General features: G+C 40.8%; 2 protein-coding genes and 1 long non-coding RNA gene across 6 annotated transcripts in view; 1 reads left to right on the plus strand and 2 right to left on the minus strand.

Moving 5' to 3' along the window:
- LOC310909256 overlaps window positions 1-9,689 on the minus strand; it is a 100,799-nt gene extending 91,110 nt beyond the window's left edge. Inside the window, exon 1 of the long non-coding RNA XR_014590049.1 lies at window positions 9,612-9,689. This is a non-coding gene — a long non-coding RNA (uncharacterized lncRNA). The remainder of the gene's footprint in view (window positions 1-9,611) is intronic.
- Window positions 639-2,947, plus strand: HMGB2 (high mobility group box 2). Of its 2 annotated transcripts, none has more exons than XM_083862172.1 (5): window positions 639-701; window positions 1,185-1,353; window positions 1,514-1,659; window positions 1,755-1,929; window positions 2,415-2,947. In XM_083862172.1, exons 2-5 carry the CDS (start codon window positions 1,204-1,206, stop codon window positions 2,568-2,570), a joined length of 627 nt encoding a protein of 208 aa, XP_083718298.1. In that variant the 5' UTR covers window positions 639-701; window positions 1,185-1,203; the 3' UTR covers window positions 2,571-2,947. The 2 variants fall into 2 exon arrangements, with proteins under 2 accessions (XP_083718298.1, XP_083718299.1); XM_083862173.1 differs by having other exon boundaries at window positions 693-787.
- A 2,586-nt stretch (window positions 9,690-12,275) lies between the features above and the next one.
- Window positions 12,276-27,552, minus strand: part of GALNT7 (polypeptide N-acetylgalactosaminyltransferase 7) — a 69,083-nt gene continuing 53,806 nt past the window's right edge. For all 3 annotated transcript variants that reach the window (XM_083860884.1, XM_083860885.1, XM_083860886.1), the window contains 6 exons: window positions 25,403-25,520; window positions 23,359-23,481; window positions 20,779-20,997; window positions 18,606-18,704; window positions 17,189-17,317; window positions 12,276-14,455 (listed from right to left, as the gene is read on the minus strand). In XM_083860884.1, coding sequence (XP_083717010.1) covers window positions 14,318-14,455; window positions 17,189-17,317; window positions 18,606-18,704; window positions 20,779-20,997; window positions 23,359-23,481; window positions 25,403-25,520 — 826 coding nt within the window. In that variant the 3' untranslated portion in view covers window positions 12,276-14,317. The remainder of the gene's footprint in view (window positions 14,456-17,188; window positions 17,318-18,605; window positions 18,705-20,778; window positions 20,998-23,358; window positions 23,482-25,402; window positions 25,521-27,552) is intronic.

Below are 27,552 nucleotides of genomic sequence, written 5' to 3' on the forward strand. Positions count from 1 at the left end.
AGAGGGGAGCAGGAGCTCTAGGGAGACAAACCCGACACTCTCCTTCCGCGGGGGAGTCCAGGCTGGGGCCGGGGCCGGGCACCACCGCAGGCCCTGCCCCGCCTCGGGGCGGGCCGGGACAGCTCGGGGAGCCCCAGGAACGGAGCTGGCTTGAACGCCGAAACCCAGCTTTGAGCCAAGCCTTACAGCCGGCAGCTGGTGCTCGCAGGCCCCCGCCCCGCGGAGGGAAGGACAGGGCAGAGGGCGGTGCTGCCGCCCCGGCAGACCCCGGGCTGAGGGACCCGCCGCCGGCGCCGCTCCCTTTGTATTTTTAAACCACGCTGCGGCCCCCGCGCTCCGCCCAATCAGAGCGGCCGCAGCCACCGCCGGCCAATGGCGGGGCCCCCGCGGTTTTTTAAACCGTCCCTCTCCCCCAATCGCCGCCCAGCACGCTCCGCCCGGCCCCGCCCCCCTCCTCACTTCAACCGGTTCCAACGGGTATGAGCGCCAACGACCCCCTCGCGCTCCACCTTGCCCGGGAGTAGCTCGGCCGCTGACGTCAGAGCTGCGGACAGCCAATCACGCCCGGTCTCTGCGCCAGAGGGCGGAGCCTCGGGCAGTTTGAACGGGCGCGGCAGCCAATGGGCTGAGGCGGGGGGCGGGCCCTCGGGCGCCGCGGGTCGGGTTGCTGTGGCGGGCAGCGCCGCGGAAAACAAGAGGCGGTAAGTGCGCGGCCCGGCTCCATTCGGCACCAGCGCCTGAGGGAGCAGAGCCCGCGCCACCCGCCCGCCCCGCTCTGCTCAGCCAGGCAAGGCCCCGCACCGCGGAGCGTCAGCGCACCGGGAGGGACGGAGGGAGGGCGGGAAGGAGCGGCGCTCCTGGGCACGGAGGCGGCGAGGGGCTCCCGCGGCGGGCGGGCGGCACGGCCGGGGCTGAGGGGAGGACTCCCGGCGGGCGGGTGGGGCCGGGAGGGCGGCGGTGGCCCCGGGCCCGGAGGGGAGGGCTGGGCACGGGCGGCGGGGCCGGGGAGAGGGCACGGAGAGGCGGCGGAAGGTGCCGCGGCCCGGCGGGCGGGGAGGGGAGGGGAGGGGGCCGGAGAGGGGCCGCGCCGGGCGGGGCGGGGCGGGGCGCGCGCGCTGGGCGGGAAGCGCCGGGCGGGAACGGCCTGAGGGGCGGCCCCGCCTCACCGCCCGCCCCCGCCTCAGGGACCCGCGCCACCTCGCCATGGGCAAAGGCGACCCCAACAAGCCGCGGGGCAAGATGTCCTCGTACGCATACTTCGTGCAGACGTGCCGCGAGGAGCACAAGAAGAAGCACCCGGACTCGTCCGTCAACTTCGCGGAGTTCTCGCGGAAGTGCTCGGAGCGGTGGAAGGTGAGCGGGGCCGGGCCGGGCTGAGCCCTTGTGGGACCAGCCCCCACCCTGCTGCGGCTGCCGGGAAAAGATCCCTGGGAGCAGCTGCTGCTTAGGCGTTACTGGGTCAGTGGCTGCTTGATCTCATCCAGACTCTTCTTTCCCCTCCCTGTGTCCACAGACAATGTCAAGCAAGGAGAAAGGAAAGTTTGAAGAAATGGCTAAAGGAGACAAAGCTCGTTATGACAGGGAGATGAAAAACTATGTTCCTCCCAAGGGCGAGAAGAAGGGGAAGAAAAAGGACCCCAACGCTCCTAAAAGACCACCGTGAGTGTTTCTGTGACTGGCTCCCCACACACAGAAAAAAAAAAATTCGTTTTAATAGTTTGATACTTACCTTTAATCATTGTCTCTTGATGTAGATCTGCATTCTTCCTTTTCTGTTCTGAACACCGTCCGAAAATCAAAAATGATCATCCTGGCTTGTCTATTGGAGATACAGCAAAGAAATTGGGTGAAATGTGGTCCGAACAGTCAGCCAAAGATAAACAGCCATATGAACAGAAGGCTGCAAAGCTAAAGGAGAAGTATGAAAAGGTAAGTAAAACTAATAAAACAAAGTTAAAGTTGTGGATTTCACTGTAAATGTGTGACTTGTGTTTTGTACGCAAACCGTATGGGACTTAAAATTCCTAATGCTTATGTCAACATCTGTCAGGCTTTAGAAGACATGGAAAGGTGTGCTGGGTTAAGTATCTGGAACCTAATGTGGAATGTGGGTTTTGCATGTCTAGAGATTTTTACCAGTAAGATGTCTTACTACCAGAAAACAGGTCACCTGCTTGCCCTGAAATAAATATAGTCAGGCTTCAAAGCACTGTGGTCATAAAATTCTTAAAACTGTCTGCATTGCATGTTCTTTCACTTAAAGATTTAAGCATGAGAGTCCCAAGGTGGAAATTCTGCTTTTTTTGCCTGCACCATATGTGATCTATGCAGTACAGTAGTATTGAAGTACTACAGCAGTACAAATCTGTCTTCAGTGTTCTATTGCTAGCAACTTAACAGTATTTTTCTTGCAGGATATTGCAGCATATCGTGCCAAGAGCAAGAGTGATGGAGGAAAAAAGGGCCCAGGTAGGCCTGCAGGGTCTAAAAAGAAAGCAGAACCAGAGGAGGAGGAGGAGGAGGAAGAAGAGGAGGAGGAAGAGGAGGAAGAAGAGGAGGATGAAGAATAAATGAATGTCCTGCTGTAAAGATTTATGCTCAAAATCCAATATTTTGCTAAGAATGTGAACTCAAGTGCAGCTCATTGTTAGCTTCAGTATAAAAATCTGTACAGAATTGTGTATAGGTAATGTGGTTCTTTGTAGGGAGACTTCAATTTTTAATGTAAGCAGTAGCCAAGGGCTGCTACAGTTCGGTTTGGAAAAAGTTGTTGACTGTTTCTGCTGTTTCTACATATTTAATGGTTTTATTGAAATTCAGTGACTGATAGCCAGGTGTTTCTTTTTAGCTAAGTAAAACAGGTAGCTTAATAGCTGATCTTATATTTTGTAGTACTTTGTTGCATTGTATTACTTTTTTAACAGTTTTGTAATAAAATGTTGTACATTACTCTTTTTGTATTCCTGATGTTTCTGAGAGGCTGGGCACCCCCAGAAGGTTGGAATCCTATATGGGAACATGCAGTGTTCTTGGGCTCTTACTGTTCCTGCAAAACGGGCAAGTCCCTTATGCATTAACTCCTGGAGCTTTTGCTGTCACTTAACTCCTTTAAGTTTTCCTCTGATTTCCTCTCCCACATCTGCTACTGTTAAAACTGATGCTTTCCTTGCAGTAGCCTTGGCCTGTGTTACCTTGTGGGGGAAAAGGAAATCTAAGTAGTGAAGTTCTTGATAATGACTCCTGGATTTTCTTCTTTCCGCAGACTGCTGAAGCACAGGTCTTGTTTTGGCAGAGTAGCTGATAATGAGTGAATGTTTTAACTTTCTCCTCCAGAGCTCAAGGGTCACTGGCCTTGGCTATAAGACAGATGTGGTTAGAGACATGTCTTTCCAGATGTTACCTACTTCCCTCTCCCCCTGGCTCCAGTACTAGTGGCTTCTTATAAAATACACAGCTTGCAGAACAGCATGAAAAATGCTGGAATGTTATCTCCACACATGCCAGTAGATTCCTGCAGAAAAAGAAGGCATTTGTAGAGAAAAGTGCTCCTGATGCATTCCTGTTTGTGGTATCACCAGTTACACTATTTATTGGCTTTCATGTTTTATTTTACTTTAGTATATATAAAGGCTTAAATCTAGAGACCTAGCAATATTTTCAACTGGGGAATTTGAGATCCTACAGCTAAACTAAATAGCTTAAGTTTAATTTGCTGAGCTAAATTCCAGGAAATATCTTTTATTAGCCCTTGAAAGCCCAGCCCTGAAAATATGTAATGTCTAAAAAATTAAGTAATATAAAGGGCAGGCTTCCAAGATTCTGTTTAAAAGGCCTCCCTATTGTCCATTAGCTTATGAAGTAAATTTGTGTCCCATCATTGTACTTTGTGTAAGATAAAAACTGCTTTCAGGAATTTACTATGGTAAATGTCACTGGGTAGGTCAAAGATAACAGCACTTTCTGAAACAAGAGGCTTGGGAAAAACACTCTGTATATTTTTGTAAGCTTGGAAATAAAGTAACTGTAATGGCAATTCAAAGATTTTTATAATGGAATAGGTGTTAATCTTTGAGAGCCTTAGAAACACAGAGTTGCTTTTTCCTCCCCACCCTGCCCCTGAGATACTTGAGTAGCATCAGAAGGATTAGCTGCTGTTTTACATGTTGGACCTGCCAGAGATAACTTGGCACAGGTGACATCAATGGCTCCATTTTTCAGGCTCACATTTCATGAAGCTGCAGACATACACTGGAAGTGAGAAGCAGTGGTTCTGTGCACAGCACCTCCAGTGCTCAAGAATATTTTTTGCTGTAGAATTTGCACTCCTACAGCACCTGTATCATTAACTCAAAAATTCTTCCATCTAGAGGGAAATCCCTGTTACAGTTTGTGTCCAAGATCGGGCTGATCTTGTTATCACATCCTGTTCAGGCTTCCCTGCAGAAATGCACCATCACATCCTCTCACTTCTAACATTCTCTCTCCCTAGGCAGAACAGTGATGCTTCATGAAGTCTTCCTGATAAGATTATTTAAGTTTTCTGCAGTAGAGGAGTAAAGTCAGAGTAAATTGACTAATTTGATTATTTGAAATGTTCAGGGATTTTTTAAAAATTGAAACAAAATATAACCCTTCAGGTGCCCTTACAAGTTGTACACCAAAAGTTCTGCATCAGGCTGATCAACTGAGAATGATGTCATGACTAAAGATAATTAGCATCTAAAAAAAAAAAGTCCTTTTAGTAAGAAGGATGTTCAATATAAAGGTAAATGGCAACGAGTACATGAAAATTACTGCTTTCAAGTTAAACTTTAAAAAGTATGATGTGTCAGGTCAGGGAGTTCATGTAATGCCCATCTGTGAAAGGACTAGTAAGTAATCAAAGTATAAGGGGAATGTTCAGTAAATATAAGGGCATAAAAGAAAAGCTAAATTAGTTTTTCACATCAGTGTTCAATATGAACAAACTTATGAAATAACTCACTGGAGGTGTACTGGGAGGTCTAAAGCCAAAACTAAAAGGGATGCCCCAAGTGGTTGCAGGCATTGGGGAGAACTCACATTGCACTAGATGTCCAGCATAAAGACATCCCACACAGTAAAGCAGACCAAAAGACCACCAAAAGTAAGTCTGAGGTGGATAAAGGGGAAGAATGACAGAAAAACAAATGTAGGAAAGCAGTTTTTAGAAAGTTCAAGTTATTTCTAAACCAGTAAGCAAAAAAAAAAACCCTGCACATCAACAGGCCAGACAGAGCAAGATGTGGAAAAGCAAAAGAGCATCAGAGCAACATGAGAAAACAGACCAATAACTTTCAAACACATCTGTAGTGGCTGAACTCCAACCAGCAACCAAGCCCCACACAGCCACTTGCTCCCCAAACGGTGGGATGGGGGGAGAGAATGGGAATGGTAAAAGTAGGGAAACCCATGCCTTGAGATAGAAGCAGCGTCATCATTGAAATAAAATAATAATAAATTAATGAATTGTACTAAAAAGGAAAATAACAAAAAGAGAAATAAAGTAAGTGAAGCAAATGAAAAATAACCAAATAATGCCCAGGCAGTTTCCAAAGAGTGTCCTTCAGCCAGCTTTCACCCTGGTTATATGCTGACCCTTATGGTATCAAATATCTGTTGGGCCAGTGGTGTGTCCCAGCTGTGTGCCCTTCCAGCTCCCTGGGCACTCCCAGCCTCCTTGCTGTCAGGGCAGCAGGAGAAGCTGAAAAGTCCTTGACTAAGTGGAAACACTGCTCAGTGACAACTAAACCATCACTGTGTTATCAATATTATCCTCCCCCTAAATCCAGTACACAGCACTGTGCCAGCTATTAGGAGGAAAATTAACTCACACCAAGCCTGTGCATCCACACAACCGAGATGGCTGCCAAACTGTCCTAGGGACAAGGGATGCTCAAGATACAGTAGCAATGCCTAGAAGAAAACTTTTTTAACCTTGTAGAGGAGTTTCAGGCAGTTTTCATGACAAAATTTTTTAATGGAAGAGGCATGGTGAAGCATCTGCCTCAAATTCAAGTGTAAAAGAACTTGAAACAAAATGACAGGACAGATGGTATTCATCCAAGAGTTCTAAGGAAATTGAAGCGATGAAATGGCTGAACTTTGAACTGTATTTTATATTTTTTTCCACTTAAACCTGTCTTAAGTGTTAGATGAATGGAAGGTCACAAATATGACGCTAATTTTTAGAAAACATTCTGTGGAGATGCAGAGAGCTTCAGACCAGTAATGTCCACATGACAAGTTGGTAGGAGCTACAGTACAGCTGAGAGTTGCTGGACAAATGGCTAAATGGAACTTGTGATTTAAAATCCTGTTTCATAGAGCTGTATATATTCTTTGAAGAAATCTGCAAACCTTAAGGTAAAGGAGATCAGGTAGTTTTGGTCTACTTGAGCTTTTCTCACCTACTTCTTATAAAAGAAATAAGTCACCATGGAAGACCTTGCATGAATAACAAGAGCTAGCAATGAGGATCTGCAAAGCCAGCCTGCAGCCTGAAGTGATAGAACAGTAAAACCAGCAGGTGAAATATGGTGTTAGTACAAATTGTATTGCATGTTAATATGTGCTCCCCTATGACATGTGAAGGGGAAAAAAAACATGCTTTCAAGTTATGGGTATTATGGAGTAATATTACATTTGTCTGGAGGAAATGCTGCAGCTGTAACAGATAATTCTGTGAAGACATAATGAATGCTTTCTAGAAAAGCATACAGCATGTTCAGCATTATCAGATAAAAAAGTTACAAGCAAAACAGATATTCATTATTGCTGCTCTAATCAAAACATACACACACACATTTACAATCTTCCAGACCAAAGGTTTAGCTTTGGAAAAATAAGACCAGCTTTGTAAGTAGGCTTTGTTCTTCGATGATCTAAGAAAAAGGAAACCTTATATTCTATTCCTCTAGGAAAATGATAAGGCAATAATGAATAAGTGTTTTTTTTGTAACTTTTACCTGAAGATTGTAAATATGCATGTGTGTGCATGTCTTGATTAGAACAGCTACAGACCTGGGAATTGACTTCAGTATCGATAGACTTTAAAATTCCTAGAACACTATTGAAGTTGCAAATGATTGTGGAGAGAAATTAAGAAAAAAAATGAAATGGGAGTTTTACTTTTAATTAGCCAATGATGAACTTTTTCATAACAGTGTATCATAGGCATCTGGTCTATAACATTGGTACATAATCTAGTGCATATTGTTCAGTGATGGATTATTTGCTGTGGTGGTGACGGTTGTTGACCCCATTTCACTTGCCTTAGCATAGATTCATTTTTCTGGTTGTTTTCTCATTTTGGCTTCTATTTCTTTACACATCCTGAAATATCCAAGTGTTTGTCCAGCAAGCTCTGCATTTCCAGATTGATACTGGGCCTCTTGTATGAGCTGCATCATAACCCATCTACTTTTCCGTGCTCTTATTTGAATCCAGTGTCAAGAATCCCTTAACAGAGCCCAGATGTTGTGCTCACTGCTGCATTCTCCAATGCACACAGCCCTTCAGGGATGCATTAAGTCTCCTAACCGTGGAATAATATCAGATTCAGATCTACCTGATAAAAAAGATGACTCCCTACACAAATTCCTCAAATTACTTGATTGTCATAGGCCAGCACGAATTAGTAGTGAACCTGTACGTTGCTCTGGCTATCCTGAAATCAACTATTTCTCTTAGCCTCAGTGTTGGAGAGGCTCATGATGTTTCAGGACTGAATATGAAGTCAACCACCAGAAAAATCTTTATAGCTAGCAGATCCAGTATTCCACCTGTAAGCTGTATGGCTACTGTCAGTATTTCCTGGCCCAAACATCTAATGGTAAAGTTTGTACCCACGAATCATTTCTTCAGCAGAGCTGGAGGGACAAGACAAGACATTCTGAAAGGCCCTTTGAAAAATGAGCAGTCGATGATGTTATTGTCAGTGCTGCTACCTTGAAACCAGCTCCTGGCTGGCTGAACCCTGCACTGACCTAGCACTGACTACTCCTTCAGGAATTAAGACCTTTAACAAGCCTCCATAATTCACCTCTATCTGATTTGTCACAGCAGAGCCAGCATGCCTCTTCAGAAACCTTGAATTTTTTTGCATAAATCAGATGCCACATGATCAAAGTCTGGCTAGATTAAAGCAGCAGTTGGAGAAATTCTACACTATTAAATAGAAACGCCATGTAGTCAGAAAGTGCTTGAGTTATATAATGCCAGAAGAAGAGACAAGTATCCTTGCAGCATCCTTTCACTCTGCCCTGCACTCTTAGACCACATTGATCCTCCTGACCTCTGAGTGAGAGAGGCTGCTGTGCTACCTGGACTTTTGATCTGATCTTGCATGTGCTTAATGTTTTAATGTTACGTTCAGTTCTTACCCTAATTCAAAACATTTTTCAGCTTGCCCATCATAATTATGCAATATGGACGCCATTTTCTCATAATGGAAGGTAATAAGATAATGTTACAGGAAAAAAACCCCCAAGAGTGTTTCTTATGTCCAGCTGGAAATGGCCCATTCAATATTACTTCATCCTCAATAGCTTTAGTATCAATAGAAACCAGACCCCACTCTGCTATAGGGTTACAGAACTGTTTTCCTCAGCAACACCCACACCATCTTACCTTCTCTCTCAGATGGTAGGACAGACAGCTTGCCTTTCCATTCCAGGTTGATTAACTGTATCTCTAGAGGTTCCTTGGCATCTTCAGGACAGGTAGGACTTAAGTGCATTCCTCAGTGCAATCAAAAAAGCAGCGTGACTAGAAGCCCTTCCAGAGCTGGGTACATTTTCTCCTGGTCAGCTTTTCCCAAATCTCCACTTCTTATGAACTTACAAGAGTCTTCCAGAAGGCTTCTACTTTCATCCAGTTCTACTTTCTTCCACAGTTTCTGCTGTCTGAGAAATAAAACATAGGAAAGTGCATTTGTAGCCGCTGGGCAATTGTGATGGCCTCGAGGGCTGTGACAAGGTGCTGCAGCCATCCCACAGGCTCAGGCTGGCAAATCTTGCACTGCCAGGCACGGCTCGGGGTCTCCTGTGCAGAATGACACAGTGGGATAAAGTCCCTGGCTCTATGGAAGGGTATTTTCATCAGCCTGCAGTGGGGTGTTTTCACCACCAGCCCTCAGTACCAGTCTCCATGGCTCTGGCCTAGCTGTTTCTCAAAAGGGCTAATGCTGTTTCCCATGGCAGGTCTAACTCAGGGAACATGCACCCCCACACACAGATGATTCAGAAGACATTGTACCCAAAGACCTAGTCCTGTAAAATGTTAGGGCTTCTAGAAAGATACTGCCCCACATTATTTTCCTGGGGAAATCCTCCCATAAATTTCAAGGGGAAAGGCTGTATTTTGATTCCTATTTCCATCTTAGTGCCTTCATGTGGTTCAGAAAGCCCATTCCAAGCGGTGCTCCTTCATCTGAAGGCTGCAGTTTAACAGCAGTCTGGGCATGCTGCCTCTTTAGTTGACACACACTGCCACCAGCAGCTCTTTCCAGGGAAGTAAAATATAATCTCTTCATTGCTTTTCCCTTTCCCAGGGATGTTCAGCCAGAATGCTGCTATTGCCATCATGCTCACCTCAGGCATTAGTTTTTTTTTTTTTTTTTTTTTTTTTTTTTTTTTTTTTTTGTTTTTTTTTTTTTTTTTTTTTTTTTTTTTTGTTTGTTTGTTTTTTTTGTTTTTGTTTTTGTTTTTGTTTTTTTTAATTATTATTATTATTATGATTTAGAGCTATGCTGCTTCTCCCACCTGTTATGGTGGGGTTTTTTTTTTTTGGTGTTTTTTTTTTTTTTTTGGTTTTTTTTGGTTTTTTTGGTTTTTTTGTGCAGGAGACATTACACTTGCTCAAGAAACATCATGGAGTTGTTTGAATGTCAGATCACTGAAGGCAGATCTGCTTTCACACTGAATGACTGCATTCTTGAGGGCTGCTGGACACATGCAGCTCTCAGCCCTGCTTTAGCTGCACTCCACTTCAGAGAAGACACTGTTCTTGTCTCTAAAACAATCGTGTTTCTTCTCTGTGAAGCATATTAGTAAGAAAAAGCAAGGCTCTAACAATGCAAACAAACCTTTTCATCTTGGTGTTTCAGCAGCTCCAACTCCTCCTTACAGACTCGGATGCTTGTCACCTTTATTGACCTGTTAGAACATGACTGAAGGAACATACATTTTTCAGTTGGGTCAGTTCAGACCCATCAACCACCACAGACCACTGCTTTGCTGGAGAGTCTCCATCCACACTGTTGTTCAGAAAAGCCACAGAGCAGTGCAATGAGGTAAAAATCCCAAGGGTTGTGCAGACCTTAGTTTTAGTATTACCAGGCCCCATATTACATGGTCATGGAGAACACTTCATTAGTTTCTCCATATAAAGAACGAGTTAGATTTTTTAAGATTTTAAAAAACAAAGCATTACCTGGGTTACTGGGATGTAAAATCCACTGAACACTGCTTCCCACTTTTCTGGGCTCCACAGCAGTTCCCACAGCTGAGGGTTTGATGAGGGAGAGCTCACACCAGGGCACACACAAGGGCAGCAGGGAGTGAGACTCTCCCTGACAGGAGGGCCAAACTGGTTTCAGACTTCAGGGGTCACTTACAGTTTTATTCAAAACCCAAGTGAGCCAAAATCACCTACATTTTTTGGATAGCCTGTCACTTTTTCTAACTAGATTCATTCTCCATAGAAAGTGCTTTTACACAGTGCAAGCCAAGCTCCACAATTTACTATTCCAACACTGCAGGAGTTCAGAGTAGGCTTCCAGGGTAAGTAAAGTCAACTGCCAGATGACCAAATGCTGGCAAACCACTTCTGATGTTCCCTGAAAGTACATATTACCCTGGAAGATAACCACTGACACTTCTCAGATAAGTAAGCAGCATAAGATTTCAGAACACAGCAAGACCTAGTATTCTCATGGCTTTCATAGCAATGAGAACAACTGAAAACAGAAACATTGCCAATTTGTTTTCCCTTGAGTCATTCTTCACCTATTACAATTGATGGATCTAAGCTCACCAGCAGGGAAGAAACAATAAATGCTTCTACAGAATCAAAGTTTGTATTCAATAGTGTAGACAATTTCTTCTTCATGTTCTTAAACTCCCCTTATTATTTTGCCTCCATAGATTCTTTCACAATTTGATGTTTTTTAAAGTAAAAGGAAAATTGTGCTTTATGTACAGCAAAATCTACCAAAGCACCTTTTGTGTTTTTACAGGCAGTGAGTGGTATGTTTAGCTCTTTGTGAGAAGTCTCACAGATCAAGAGTTAAGCATAACATTTTAACATCTCTGGCATGGTGTAATAGATCTCAAGTTTCTCAATGTAGTTTTAGAGCATTAAGTTGTTAAGTTTTGGCTTTAGGGACCGCAGTTTGGAGGCAAATGGTATGGAAGAAGCAAACAGTAGTAAAGGAGATTGACTGGCATTAGGGAAAGAGAATGCACTGATTCTAGGATGTTATCAGTGGGGACAATGTCTTTGGTATTATCCCAAGTGTGCTGTACGTTCTCCTGCTCCCAGGATCTCTGCTAATAAAGAAAGATGCCCCCTCCTTCCTATCAGTCCCTGTTTCCATACATAAAAGGGTGTTGCCTACATGGATAGTCTGTGCTATTACTCCAGGGTTTTGTCAAAACAGCCTTTTGAAATCTGAATACTCAGAAGTGCACTGACAGATATGGCTGGGAAGCAAGAATCCCATTTGTAAAAAAAAAACCCTGTAGATTTCAGCACTTAGGTTCGCTCTTAGAATTTGTGCCTTTCATGCCCTGATTTTATTACTCTTCCTTTGCTAAAGAACTTTCTCAGGAAAAAATAAAGTTTGATCAAAACATGTTTCTTGGTGGAAACATAAATGAAGTAAGATAAGACACAGTAAAAAAACTACAAACTGGACCTGACCTTTGGTTCTACTCTCAAGTTCATATTCTATGAGCATATTAAACCTACCTAATTGTATCAGGGCAGGTGATATAAAAATCCAAATATGTCCATGTGGCAGTTCTCAGTGGGAATTTAAGTTTTCATTTCACTGGAAAAAAACTGAGTCCCCACAGATGCAATAAAATGTACCTAGATAAAACTTAAACCACAGTTAATATTTGAAAGTTTGCAACATTGAAGTTGTCTAGATTTTGAGATATGGGAGTTTCTATAAAAATAATAATCCACTTTTACTCTGTAAAAGTATAGTAAAACAAAAAATTCAAATATTTTATTTACTTCACCTAAAAAACAAGCAACCCATGAGTAAGATATACATAGGTTTCCCCGATTTATCCCTAATAAATTTTTTTAAGATTTATACAATTTCTACAGAAACATACAGTGTATCAAAATCTGCATAAATCAAATTTATAAAATATGTAGAAATGCATAGTGATATAATCCTCAACTTACAAAGCAAGAATATGGGAATTATTTTTTTCCAAGCCAGCTCTAGTAGGAAAAAGTCATTACAGCAACAGCTTCTTATGATCTCATGTTTTGTAAGGTTTCAGTCTCACATACAGATTCTTATTCACATACAGCATCAGCTTTCAATGAATTGCACATAATACCCATTTAAAATGCACACCCGCACAATTTATGTGCCACCATTCTTTCTCTTATGCATAGTTGTATGATTAAATTAATCTACCCAACACACAAATGGAGTCAGTTTTCACACACACATGGAACAAGTACCGGCACAAAACCTTTTCCGTTTTTTTTTTCCAGTTTCTCCCTCTTTTATTTTCTATTTTTCATAGCTCTGAAAGGATAGATGAGAAGCTTAAAGAAACTAGGAAAGATCCCAAACTAATAGATCAGTGCAGACAGATCTATAAAGATCCAACTCTGTCACCAAATACGATACATAACCCTTGTTAACATCAATGGAAGCTGCATGCAATGCTATTCTAGACATCAGGAAAGTATGCAGTCATACTTAATTGTGGGATGTGTTATAGGGATAACTGTTATGGAATCAGTACACTGATGGCAACATTTAAGTCACAAAATCTGGACAAAGGAAGTGAGGATAAGTCATTTCCCCTCCACCTCTCTATTCATTCAGAGTAAATATTTATACTCCTAATGGAGTTTGCACCAACTCCTTTCCAGAACATTTTTCAGAACAACTTCTTCACATTCTCCTCTGTACACTATAGCACCAAGCAGTTGGCTTTTTGTGTTTCTAATCCCTCTGGAGAAGATGCGAATGGCAGAAATAACAAGAAAATTAGTACAAACAAGCATGATTTCAGGATTTCCATTTCTCTTTTTGATCTAAATCTGGCATCCAAACTCGGCTGACAGATGCCCTTGTGACAAATTAAGTGTTAAGTAGCTGGATTTTTTTTTCCTAATTAAAAGTTTTAGTCCACCTCTAAGTGATTTCCATTCAAAAATAGCACTATAAATGAAGTATTTGATTCTTTCCAAATTTTACATAATTGTGCAGCTTGTTTGTCGTTGTTTATTGTAATTATTTTTATGTAAGGCATGGTTTAAACAAGAAAATTAGTGCTTGTAAATTCTCAACTGGATTTGTGAGGGTGCTTACCTCCACGAAATTGTACCACATTAGCACTAAACTCGACAGTCTTCCTTCCACTGTACCAAGCATTCAGTCGAAGCAGAGCAGCCAAACTGGCAATAGAAATGTGTCTTCATTAACACAGTAATTACATAGGGTGGTACGGTCGGGCCCTACCCCTGCTGACAGCTCAGAACAATCCACTGTAAATTTCCAACAAATGCTTTCCTTGTGAAAGAGAGAAATGAAAGAGGCACTAAATATGTTGAAATTCATCTTCCAAAAAAGCAGCATGACTGTGAGAGAAGGCCACCCTGGCTAATAACCTGTGGCAGTGCTTAGTAAGATGTAAAATTAAATAAAAATATACAACAGGTTGATAATCACCAAGTTCTATGAAAATCTGATTACTCCAACCTTTTCAAGTGTGTGTAAAAAAACTGCCTTCAGACCCCTGAGTGTAATCCCAAAGAAGACAACGCTTTTAACTATGTTCCTATGAACCATAGCTAACAGCACATTAATTTACCAACATCTTGAAACAAAAAGATGTAAACATCTACAGAGTTTAAGGTAAAGCAGTTTTGTAAACATTAACTGCGGATGATAATGTTATTGTAATAATCACAGTTCCTCTATGTCCTTCATCCAAGCCAGGAGGCTCACAGCTGTACAAAGTTAATAACTGCAGCAGTTTTCAGGCTATTTTCAGTCCTGTACAAATGAATGCGTCAGTAGGTAGGTTTTGTCTGTCTACACACTAAGGATGTTGTTCATTTCCCATTTTTGTGTTGCTTTACTGGAGTCACACTCTGAAATGAAAACTTGATGGAGGACTTCGGAGCGATCCAAGCACTTCCCTGATGGAATGTGGGTAAATCTGTGCAGATTCTGAAAGACAAAACCACCAGGAAAACGTGTTGGGTTTTTGTGTTGGATTTATCTTTGTTTGTTTGGGTATTTTTTTAACATTTTCTTTACATCTGCAATATAGTTATTTACAAAACGAGGTTTCAACATCCCAAAACAGATCAGTTCTATACTCGTTTTATTATTTGTTAAACCTAGCACTTTGCAGCCTTCATATTAAATCTTTGGTTCCTGTAGGTCCACCCGGGATGTCTCCTGTTTCTCTTAGGCAAAAAACTGCTAACAAAATGAGCAAATCTCTATCTAAAATGCTTCTAGCCTTTTCATCCATCCTGTAACCAAACTAAAAGATTAACTCTTGAGCACAGCTCTATGAGAGTTCACTGGCCAGGTCCTCCTCCAGTAAACCCTCACAGAAAGCAACTGCACAACACCAACATTAACCACAGAGGGGTAAAAAAAAAAAAAAAAAGTACTAACTTGGCTCCCTGTTTGGCTGGCAGAAGGAAGAGTAAAGAGTATGAGAGTTGGGTCTGGCTTCTGGAGCAACAGCAGGCTGCCTAAGGAAGTGCAGACCTATTGCACCAGGCACATTCAGGGTGACTATAACACATCTGTCTCCTTCCACACCCACCATGCTCCCATGCTTGACGCTCCTGTGTGTGGTCTGTGGCTCTTCTCACACTTGCTGACCCAGGTTCCAGAGGCAGCCCTGACTTGCTGACTGGCTGCATCCAGTGGGGAGGGGAAGGGAACAGCAGCAAGCCCCATGGCTGGGCCGGGGCTCTGCAGCCCTGCCCCATGCACACAGATACCCCTGGCATGGGGACCCTCTTCATCACCCCCACACACACGTGAACAGCCAAATGTGGGTTCAGATCAATACTTGGCTCCTGGCTGTGTGGCCAGATTTGGAGGTCCTCCAGCTGGAGAGAAAATAAGGTGTCTAAACAAAAGCAACAGGCAGACCACCAGCAGTCCTGTTCTCGATGTTTGCCTACAGGCACTGAAGCCTTGCTACTGCCCAGTGCTCAAGCAGCACATGTTACACTCACCAATCTGGCACGCTGTTTGTTTCAGACACAGCCAACTGACCAACCAGATAAAATCTCCTTGCAGCCTTAATTTACACAAGGCCATAACATTTTTCAACAGTCTGTAAGTGTGTCATTCCTTATGCCTTTGCCATTAGAAGAAACAGTTATACCCTCTGTACTACACAGCAGTGTGCCCAATTCCTGGTATTTGGTTACAAACCCTCGGTGGTCCTTTCATTCTCATCCTCTCTTTTTTCCTTCTAGAAGCCAGTCAGTGTTTTGTTCTACAGCCCAGACTGTGCTTACTGCACTTCCTTATAACTTGTGGTAATAAGCAAACAATTACACAACTGGTGCTAGTGTAGAGGAAATGGATCTTACATAAATGAAATTCTTAGACAGAAGCCAAGTAACATGCTGGGACACATTAGAATGGCCAGAGAGTTAAAAACTGCTTTGAATTATTCTGCTGAATATTAAAGCTGAAGTTGGTACTTACCTGCCACTGCTTATTAATTTTTTACATTTCAGGTTTAAGGAAATCTGTCTGTCTATCAGCACAAGGAAGCTGAGCTGGATGGAAATGGCATTATGTTCCTGGTATCTCCTAGCTCTATGCAAACACCAGAAAATGTGGAGTGGTTTAAAGGATAACGAATAGATTTCTCTGCACTCAACCGTGCCTGCAGCTTTAGACAAACAATAAAGAATCCAGATAACCAGCTAATGAATTAGTAAATATCCAATATGCTAGCTATATAAGCTGAAGAAAAATCGACATGGAATAGTTTCTTAGATGTAGAAACTTGAGTTTCTTCCTCAAGTTATATGTGGCTATATCCAAAGATAACGTCATCTGTACACTATTCAGTCTCACTTTTTAAGAGACAAACAGAAACAGAAATTTAGACTTTTTTTAAGTAACAGTAACAAAACTTATATGAATAGAGGACTTACAGATATAATGACTAAATAGACTGTAGCAGCCCTCACATGTATATCAGCCAACATTCCAAGTCCTCATTAAAAATTTATAGATTTTGCAATAGCATTATAACATCACCACACCCAGGATTAAGAACAGAGCATGTTATTGTTACTAGAGAATGGCTAACGAACAGGAAGTGAAATACTGAAGAAGAGACAAGGACAACACAAAAAGGCAGAGTAATCTTATGTTTAGCTGTTTCTATGTAGGCTTAAAATATTTTTAGTCTTTAAACAGAGAAACACTTCAATTTGGATGGCCCAAAATGAGACCTAATACTGACCCTAGCTTCTAAATGCACTCCAGCATTTAAGCCATCTTCTCACAGCATATATGAGATACAGAGATTTTCTTGATATAGTGCATACAAGCAGAGAGGGTGGTGGCACCAAAACCTTTTATAACGTCTGTCACTAGTAGTGGACATGCTTTTTGCTTCCTCTGAGATATCCTAATCTCTCTGGCAACAAATGTAGCCTCATGGAGTCTTCCTTAAAGATTTTACTACAGAAGACAGCAACTAGAATCACTAAATAAAAGGATCTTTCACCAGAGGAAGTATTTCTAACAAGCATGTATTTCTGAGAATGTGCCATTAACAATTTACTCAATTGAGTTAACGTTGTACTACATCTTTAATTTCAGGAATGCATAAAACAATTTTTAAAGGTACAAATAAACCAGTATGAAATCTAAAAATTTATTTTCTTCCATATATCTGTTGCATACCTTGAAGAACTGCCACTCCTTGTATTCGTTCTGATTACAGTGTGTAATCATAATTTTGGATCCATCTGGTCCTTTAGTTAAGCACTGATCATACTGCATGAGTTGATTGGCTTCGTTGATTCGGAAAAGCTAACGGAAAAGAAAAAGCCATTTTTGTAACAGCTGACTCAATGAGCATTTTAGAAACCATGAAAATACAATGAAATTGCAACATTCAAAATATTCTTGTTTTATTACACCTGTCTTTTCAGGAGAGTTCTTTCTTTTGCATAACACATTTTTACAATCACAATAGTAAATTTCATGGTTAACTTTCCTGTAGGACTAAAAAGGCCAAGAAACTTAACTAGAAAGAGAGAAATGGTGAAGGGATTCCTATTCAGGAGATTTCTGAAAGTGTTTGATTACAAACCTTTGTATGATTTCATGGCCAAACAACCCATTATCCTTATAAAAGCCTGGTAGCAAGTCCTTGATCCTGGACAGTAATTTCATGTCAAGACACTAAAACTTTGGCATTCTACCCATGGAGGAAATCAATCTAATTCTTCCAGATACAAAAGATTAACCTAGCTACTTTCTACAGAATAAATGCTACAGGGCTTTTTGGGTAGCACATGCAGATAAAGTAGTTTAGGGAACCTTTTCATTAAATATCAGAATAAAAGAGACATTTCCAGGGGCTACTAAGGGCTAATCCATATAGGATTTCCAAATCCTAAACTGCATCCTAAATGGAATTTTACGACTGCCATGACAAAACTGCCTGGTTTAAGTTTACATGGGCTTAAATAAGGACTTTAAATTCTGAAAATTTTTTCCAACCAGAAAAGAAGATATAAAGACACAACAGTATGTTTGTATGGTAGTGTGAGTAGGTGTGTGAAGATACAGGTCTAACACAATGAAAACCTGGATTGCACCCATCTAATAGTAATTATGTTCTGTCAATTAATTTGTAAATGAAACAGAGACATTTTCTTGTTCATTTTCTTCTCTCATGTGGTGAAAGATAAGTTACTGCACAAACGTTTTTCATACTTAGACCAAAACAACTTCATTCCAAACTGAGACACAGTGAGTAAGGGTTTTTTTCCTGAAGGATTAATTATTAAATAAAGGTAAGTGGTGAATCAGGAGCAATGCTAAGAGCTGAGGCAGTGATACTGTTGCTTCTTCATGTACTTATTTCTCTGAAGAACAGATTATGAATTTGCCTTCAATTTCATACCATTTATGTTTGAAATGGTATTTTCAGACTGCTGTATTTTAGTGATGTCAGTATGCTTACGGAAAACTCTAATTCCCACATTTGTAGCTGGCACTCAGTGACTTCATGTACAGGCTTAACAGAAAACCTGCCTGTTATCAATCCAGAGCAAGCAATTCTCCTTCAGACTTGCTTCAAGCTCCTTACCTGATTTCCTCCCATCCTGTGGCACGGCCCAAGCTCCACAAAGCCACCGTTGGTGTGCCCCATGCTGTCGATGCAGTAAGAGGTTTCAAAGCCTCTAATCTGGAAAAGAGGTTTTGCACTCTAAGTTAGGCTCAAGGGAAAAATAAGTGCTAGATAGTTCAGGAAATTCTCACTTATCTCTCAAACCAGAAACAGGTATCTGACAGAGAGATTAGGCAAAACTGTGTATGAAATTTAAATACAGATGCTAACTGTTCTGAGAGATGGAGCTTCAACCTGCCCATGCTAATTTGCAGGCTCTTCCATGAGTCAGAGTATGCTGATAAAGCCAGAGTTGCAAAGCTCAATTCCAAATTAATAACACTAAAATATAGGATTTCAAGTATTTTAATTCATTCAGTCTCCTATCAGAGCATGTTCCATCTCCTAGGTCTTCATAAATAAGCTCAGGAGCTCAGGTAAGTTTCTCTCATCTTGTGGATGAAGAGAAACAGGATGTAGAGAAGTTATGCACAGCAATTACCCACAGCCAGACACAGCCCATTGACCCAGCTGCTCAGATGGACCTTCTGCAGCAGCAGTTATATAGGAAAAAAAAAAAAGAAATAAAATTGATGAGGGGCAGGCACAGGGATAAAGAACCAAAGTCCTGTCATAAAGCATGTCTCAACTGCTGATTATCTCACTCCCTTCTCAGAAGCGCCAACAAGCAGCCTTACAAAGACTTTATGACACAAATAACATTTTTTCCAGACCTATTTTCTTTGCCAGAGCCTCTTTCCTCTCTGTAATGGTATAAAAAGTCTGGAGGACTAAGCTTAGACTCTTCCAGGGAGTGTTAGGGAAGATGAACCCCATACTTTCATACCCGAGTTTGGAAATGCAATCAGTGTGGTGTTACAAGAGGGGGGAGGGGGAACAGGACTTCTCAGATATAGAATAACTAGCAGCCTAGGAAGAGTTGAAGAAAACTTCAGAGAAGTCTCTGAACTTAGAATTTTCCTGTTGTTCCACCAGACCCATTTGGTTTTATCAGAGATGATTTTCTGCAAGGTCACTAGTATTATTTTAAGCTCTTCAGAAGCTTTCACCTTGGTGAACAGTAATATTTAGTGCACCTTCCAAACCCTTTATGTAGATTCCAGAGGCTCATATAGTAGCTGGTGCTTTGTGCTAGCTTTTAGGTAAGAAATCAAGGTGGCATTGTTAATCTGGTTTCTCAGATAAAAGATTATTTTTACCCCTTTCACCATGCACATGCTCTGTATCACTAATTCTAACATTAAGAAAATAGAGATGACACTTGGTGATAGGAGACAGCACAGATCTGTATTTTGTAATGTGCTTTTGAAGTTACAAAACCATGTATCATATTCATCATATCATGGTGGGACACAGGAGTTCTCCTCAGCTAGCAAAAAGATTTTCTGATTTTCCCTCAACAATCTGCAAGTGAAATAAATAGGAGAGACAGGGCAAAGATGCAATCAATTGCAGAGAGAGAAAAAAAAATCTGAAAGCGGGCAGGAGACCTGCAGTAAGTCCTAGCCAAGGTGTGGGCTAAATGACAGAATGAGATGGGCAGAGTTCAGTGAGGAGTCCTGCACTCAGCTGTGATATGCCAACTCTCCCTGTCAACCACTTGGAAGTGCTGCACTTGTAACCACATTCTTAATTTAGTGAAGTCATAACTGTATACACTAATGCTGGAAACGATGGTTACAGAATCATCTCAAGTTATTACACTCAGATAAGGGACTTGCTGAGGCTGTGAATGTATGAGTACATCCCAGTCCAGCAAACACAGGCAGAAAGAACTCCACCTGGATTTCATGATCTCTTCTCTAGGCCTTCATACAAAAGATATTTTCACCTACCAATCTTCACCAATACTCTTACATGCAGGATTCACATTTTTTCTTTTGAGAAAACTTAAATTCCAATTATGGTAAAAAGCGCTTTGGACAGGGCTAGACATAAATTATCCTTCAAGGACCTGTGGAACTAATTTGAAAAGTCACACCTGCAAAGGTAGGTATAATAGTATCATATAGCTTAGCATAGAAGTAATCAAGTAGCCTGTTCACATGTCAAGGAACAATTGCTTCCTTTTGAATACACAGTTTTTTTAAAAAAGCTCCTAAAATACATGTGCATTATGTGCTGTACCTACCTCTCCCCAGTCCACATTTTTGGGTGGTAAGGGGTAATATGAAGTTATATCATATGCTATTTCTTCCATAAACCACTTAAAACTTTTGCAGTTGTGATCTTCCCGGAATTTTTTCAGCTCAGATATATCTCCATAGGGCAGCGCTTTTGTCTCCGGCCGGCTGGCATAGAAGTAATCCTTGTATTCATCCCACCACACTTCTACAACTCTGACATAGTTCTGTGAAGAATAAAGACAATGCTGTGAGCTCAAAGCACACACAAACAGGCCAGAAGTAACTCCTTGTTAATAACAGAAATTTAGGGATTTATCCTCTTAAAAAGTGACAGCATAGTATTATTATATAGCACTAATAACGTGTCATATCAGTAGACTGTACATGATACGTGAATATTATTTTTGAGTAATAGTTTAGGACTGAAGCCAGCAAATTAAACTGGGTTGCTTAATGAGAGTGTAAAGTTGTTTTCTAAGATTAGAGATTATTTATTTGAAAATAAAGACTTTTCATTTAGGGGTCCAATAAAATGTTGCACTCGTTTGCTGCTGTCAGAACGGCAATTCACGATTTCTGTTCACCTTCTACAATTTTTTAATGAAGAGAATCATACGGATTGGTCCACAGGGAAATGCGTAACAGGAAAAAAATTCAGGCTTAAATCCTACTTGGAGAAGGGGGAAAATTGGATAGCTCACTCGGTAACAAGCTTCTCCCTCACATCTTTCTTCTCATTCTCTTTGATGGCTCCTGTCTTTATATTACCTGTACGCATTCTAGATGCATACCTCACTTTGTCCAATCCTTCTAGTGTTAATGACCCGGTGTTAAAACAGTCTTAAAAGATCTGACTAAAGGCACAGATTATTGTGACTTTTACTTTAATCCACATCCAGCATAAATTGAACAAAGCTATAAAGAAAGGACATTTACTGTGAGGATAGGAGGGTGACTGAAGAGGGGAACAAGCTATTTCCACATCTTGCCTTGTACAGAGAAGCAACTTAATATTTAAGAACACTCAGCAGTGCTTTTTATATTCAGTAAGCAAGCCAGCAGACTCATGTAAGGTGTTAAGTTATGCAGTAAATATTTTTGATCAGCTTTTAAGAAGACTGAAATGATTTTTATCACTTCAGACAAGGCAAACTAGCATCTTGCCTGCACTGAGCAATAGACTTATCATTTGCCATCCTGTTGCCCATTACTCTGTCTCTACCTGCAGATATGTTCCCCTGGGCTCCCTTGTATTGGTCTTAGTCCTTGTTTCATCAAAATGTTAATCCATTCAAATTACTAATATGGAACTTTGTTTTGGGGGAGTGGTTTGGGGTGTGGGGGTGTGTTTGCCAGGTTAGTTTTTTACCATTCAGCTAGGCTGGGACATTGCCCTTAGAACAAACTGTTAGGTTGGCTCAAGCCATACCCTCTAACCCTACAGGTACTCATTGTCTAGGAAGATTTCTCTTGGATTGGAATTTACAAAGAGCTGGGTATTTGGGAATGGGATTTACTAATGCCAGAACAGTGCACAAGAGAAAGCTTAAACTGGGCAATAGAAAACCGTAAGAGGAGGGTTGTCTCTCTTCCTGCTGGTAGATAAAAACATATATAAACAGTTTTTCTTGATTCAAAATTCTCTCTTCGGATATAGAGCTGGCTCATTTGTTTTCTGGAATTGATGTTTAATTTTAATCTCAGGGCTTGAGTAACACTTCTAGAACCTGCAGTGTACCTGAGGAGATGCCAACTGTTGTGATGTAGGGCAGAGCACACCATCTTCCCAGGTGTCATTTACTGCTTCTTAACTAACAAATGCAGACACAAAAGTCTGAGAGAGGCTAGATTCCAGAATTCTCTATCTTGGCATAGGATCATACTCATCTTTATTAAGATAAAGGGGGATTTCAAGCCTATGATCTTCATCTCCAGGAGTGTACTATAATTACCAGAGTTGTTGATACATACTTGGGCACAATGCAGCAAAGGCTGGACGTGCTAACACTAAGTAATAGGAAATGCATTTGTACCTCAAAAATAGTGGAGGAAGGCTTTAGAGCAAGAAGATGGGTGTTGCTGTTTCAGACACACAAAAGACAGGCAGGCAGCAGCAGGTCAAGCAGTAAAAGTTCTAATTTAATTTCTGACTCCATCTACTTATATACACTTTGTACAGAAGACCAAAGATTGGCCAAAGGGTCACCACCTCATGAACGTTATTGGTGAACATGACCGTCAATCACATTCCTCTTTCTAGGGAAGAAATATGTAAATACAATAGATAAATTCTAAAAATACATGTCATTTACATGAAGCAGCGTGAGAATGGTGCTGCAAAGGTTCAAAAACTCAAAGGCAAGAAAATTCAGGGTGACAGATAGGTTCTAGGATTCTCTACTCTTAATAACAGTGGGATTAACACAAAAATTTCTCTCCTATGGAGATGATCATCCGAGCTATAGAAACTGAATAGCTTTGGATGAAGTTCTCTCTAAATTGCTCCAGATAATTTAAACAAATGTATCTAAAACTGTTCTTATCTGAGACCAAAAACTACCTTCAAGGTTGCTTTAAAACTGTACCTTTAATGTAGGAGAAGACCCAACATACACAGGGGGTGGATTTCCTTGCCAGCCCTGGAGACGATAGATGTGTCCAACACGAGAACAGGGAACAAACAGCAGTTTTCCCCCACACTGCCAGATCTACAAGTTAAAACAAAGGTATTATTAATACATATGCACAGAAATTTAAGACAGATATATAGATAATAAATTCTGGAAGAAATGTCAGTTACATTTCTTACTATACTCTCATATTTTTACATATTTTTTGCTTCAGATGTAAGCATAAAGCAAATAGGTCTTTGAAATGAAAGGTATACTGAGTACTTTCAACTCAGCAAGTTAGTTACTCAACTAAAACAGTTTTCTAAAAAAATTTTTAAAAAGGTGGACATCTCATTCCATCACTATTTTAGAACAACAGTAGTGAATGAGTACACAAAATCAGGACCTGGGTAATTTTTATTATGACAGAATTAATGATATTTTGATTTTATTAAAGTAATTCACATGCCATCACTTAGATGGGTTTTGGTTAGATGCCCATTCACATTTAAGTTTTTCGTAATAAAGATTAGCGGGAGATAAGGATGTGTAAGCTAACCTATTGCTCCAAGTAGAAACAGATATTTATTTGACTACAGGAGCTGAAAATTAAAAACTGTGTAAAATATATTACCATTCTGAAATTCCCTCACTCCCACATATCTTTGGATAATCCCTTAATGTGGAAAAGAAAACATACCTAAATCAGAATTTACTTGCTCCTATTTTGGAGAAGTTTAATTGTAGCACCAAATCCTAATTCAAGCTAACTTTGTGAATGTTTTGAATCAGTCTAAATTCCAGATTAAAATTATGATTTACCAGTATTAGGAAAGATGGACAGAGTATCTTACTTTCTTCATTGCAACATGATATTAATTTTCCTAAGTTTCACCAAAACACTACCTCTGGTATGCAAGGCCATTAATTTTATTTGCTATCTAGGGATCAGCACACAAGGCTGATAAATGTTTAGTTCTTCTGAAGACTGGTTGTGATCTACATGAAACCAGTTGGAGGTCTCTACATAATGAGCATTTCAATTACCGAACTACTGTAAGTAATTTCAATCGTGATTTTGATCTAAGCAAGATGGAGAATGACATGGATAAAGACCCCGTGTGCACAAAATCCTCAATAAATACCCTTTGCATATGGATTTACAGCTGAGCAAGTGCACTCAGAGCTCTCCTCTAACTCATGAAGAGCAAGAGTAACTAGGGGAGCTCTGAATGTACTTTTTGTAAAATTCAGCTACGATTTCACAGATCGCTGCTGAAGATATGACACCTTCACTTTTGTCTGTTAATTGGGACTGATTCTTGCTGTCTGCACTTGTGTCATTACAAATACTGAAGCTACAAGAAGCTAATGACAATCATCTTACATTTCCTGCAAACTGAAGAGCATGCATACGCCTAGGAGTGAAAATAAAATCCTCCTCAGTGATTATGAATTATGCAGTTTGTATTTCAATTATGAGGACTTCTCTCATAAAAAAGTTCTTGAAATTCTGAAAAGGATATGAAATAATTTTTCACTCCACAAAAAAGGCGGGGAGGAAGCAGATTACTTTTTGTTGCACCATTATATACTTCCCAAGAGCACATGCATAAATTGAGGACTATGAGGACCACTTGTTCTCTATCATTGCTTTCATTAGAAACAACATTTCTCTACACTCACTATGAGAACATTAAGTTTCCTCCCATCAAATTGGCCAGTCTGGTTTTATATTGGATATTAGGGCAGTTAGGAGTGCAATCCCAAACTGTTTACAAAATCTAGATTACACAACATTTGGGCTTCAGCATGAAGCCACCTCTGTGAACACTTGTGTCCCAACGCCCGCAAAGAAACACTGAGGAGACACATTTCTGTCACATCTCCTCACATCAAAGCCTGGGCTTCACAAGGAAGAGATAGGTCTGTCTAAACTCCAAACAGAAGTATTTACTTCTTTTTTTTAATGAAAAAAATCTATTTAATTGACGTGGTTTTCAAATATTGGTGTTACCTTGTAAGAAATTTCAAAATTTTCACCACCCCAGATCTGAAGCCCTGGATCATAGAGACCCAGTTCAAAGAAGAAATCACGTTCAATGGCAAACAATCCACCAGCCATTGCAGGGGATCTGAAAGAGGAAGACAATGTAACTCCTTCTGACAAAAGCATACAACAGCAGAGAAAGCTTTAGTGAAGAAAGTAATTCAGTTAACATATAGTAAAGATCAGGCAAATGGCAATACACTGAACAATCATAAAGCTTTGTCGTCAGCTTGGAGCAATTTTCTGAAGTGGCATCTATATCATTTTTAGTGAGGTCACTTTTTTTGTGTTGTGGGTTTTCTTCTACAATTAATTCATTTAATTAATGAATTTGATGATAGAAAATCTTGGTCTGGATTTTCCATTCAGCAAGTCAACATCCTTCTATTAAAAAATAAACAAGATAAAGAATCAGTGTGATGAGATGTTTTTCTCTTGAAATTTTTTCTAGTTTCTGAGGTAATGTGAAACTGCAAACAGGTTTATGTTCTGAGGAGCTGTCACATTGAAACACATTGTCTATTGAACAAAAAACAAAAAGTTTTTTAACAGCTTTCTAATTTTCTAGCTGTTTTTGTCCTATTAGGAGACACTTTACCTTATACTCAGTAAAATTTTAAAGGGAGCCTAGAAAAAGTAGTATAAGGTTTCCATTTTGGTTAGTCTTTTTTTTTGTTACCATTTTTCTTTTAATGACTTTGTAAATCCCTTCCCATATGCCATGATTCAATTAGCAAGTTTTAATGTGTCAAAAAATGCTGTGGTCTGGATTACAGCTTGTGTTGGTGTTGGCTGGGGTAGAGTTAATTTTCTTCCCAGTGGCTGGCGTGGGGCTGTGTTTTGGATTTGTGCTGAGGACAGGGCTGATATTGGGGAGATGTTTTTGTTATTGCTGAGCAGGGGTTGCACAGAGCCAAGGCCTTTTCTGGTTCTGGTTCTGCCAGGCTGGGGAGGAGATGGGGGTGCAGGGGAGGCTGGGAGGGGACACAGCCAGGACAGGGGACCCAAACTGACCAAAGGGAGATTCCAGACCAAGTGACATGCTCAGCATATGAAAATTGGAGGGAGAAGGGAGAATGTTCGGAGTGATAGTGTTTGTATTCCCAAGTCACTGTTACCCATGATGGGGCTCTGCTCTCCTGGAGATGGCTGAACACCTGCCTGTCCATGGGAAGCAGTGAATTCATTCCTTGTTTTGTTTTGCTTGTGTGTGTTTGTAGTGACTCTAAGCATAATTAATTATCAGTTTAGCTGCTGTCCAAATTAAGTGATCACATGCCAAAGTACTGCTACACGTCCCTTTCTACTTGCTGCCCCTACTGTATTTTCCTTCAGTGCTGCTTTTGCATCCTGGGGGCTCAAAGGTACAAAGCCAGAAGACACAGCAGCAGGAAGCACAGCCCCATGGCTTTCCTGCACTTTTGGTTTTCCTCAGCACCACAAAGACTTGGCAAGTGTAGAAGCCTCAGATACTGCAGTTTCAGTCTTGGCCTCCAAGATTCTGCCAAGTGTGTTAAAGAACACAGTAAAACCCACATAAGCTCAGTAGTTTACTTCACAGGATACAAAGAGGTAAGCACTGTCACTAAAAAAAGTTTCAGTCCTGGGGCAGTACTCACATTACAAAAATGTTGCCTCCGTGCTTTAAGCTGTTGAGGATCTTTTTGTTTTCTCTTTAAGCTAAGCCATCCTGGCTACAGTTTCAGCAAGACTTTTACTTGGTCTTGCTTGCCTTGGCATTGCTGCAAGAAAATGCACAAAGCCTGGACACAAACAGATGCAGGGCATGTCTCTTTTTAAAGGAAGCATTGTAACTCTGAAGATATTATTAAAAATAAAGTAATCTTTTAAAACATTCTGAGAACATATGTTCTGTGTTTCTGGGAACACTTTAAACGATTTTAAGACCTGTTTGGATGGTAAACACAGAACACTACAGCAATGTTTGAAATAGTTTATCCCCCTCTAAGTGAATATTAAAGTTCCAATGTGGACAGCATCATCAGAAAATGGTATTATTTAAACTGTATACAAAACAGATCAAAGCTTCATAACTTGCTTGCATGTGTTGCCATTTTAGCAAAGAACAATCATGGGTGGGGATAGGGAATTACCAA

This window comes from Zosterops lateralis, assembly GCF_965231275.1.
Source record: "Zosterops lateralis genome assembly, chromosome: 5".
In the NCBI taxonomy this organism is placed as follows: Eukaryota; Metazoa; Chordata; class Aves; order Passeriformes; family Zosteropidae; genus Zosterops; species Zosterops lateralis.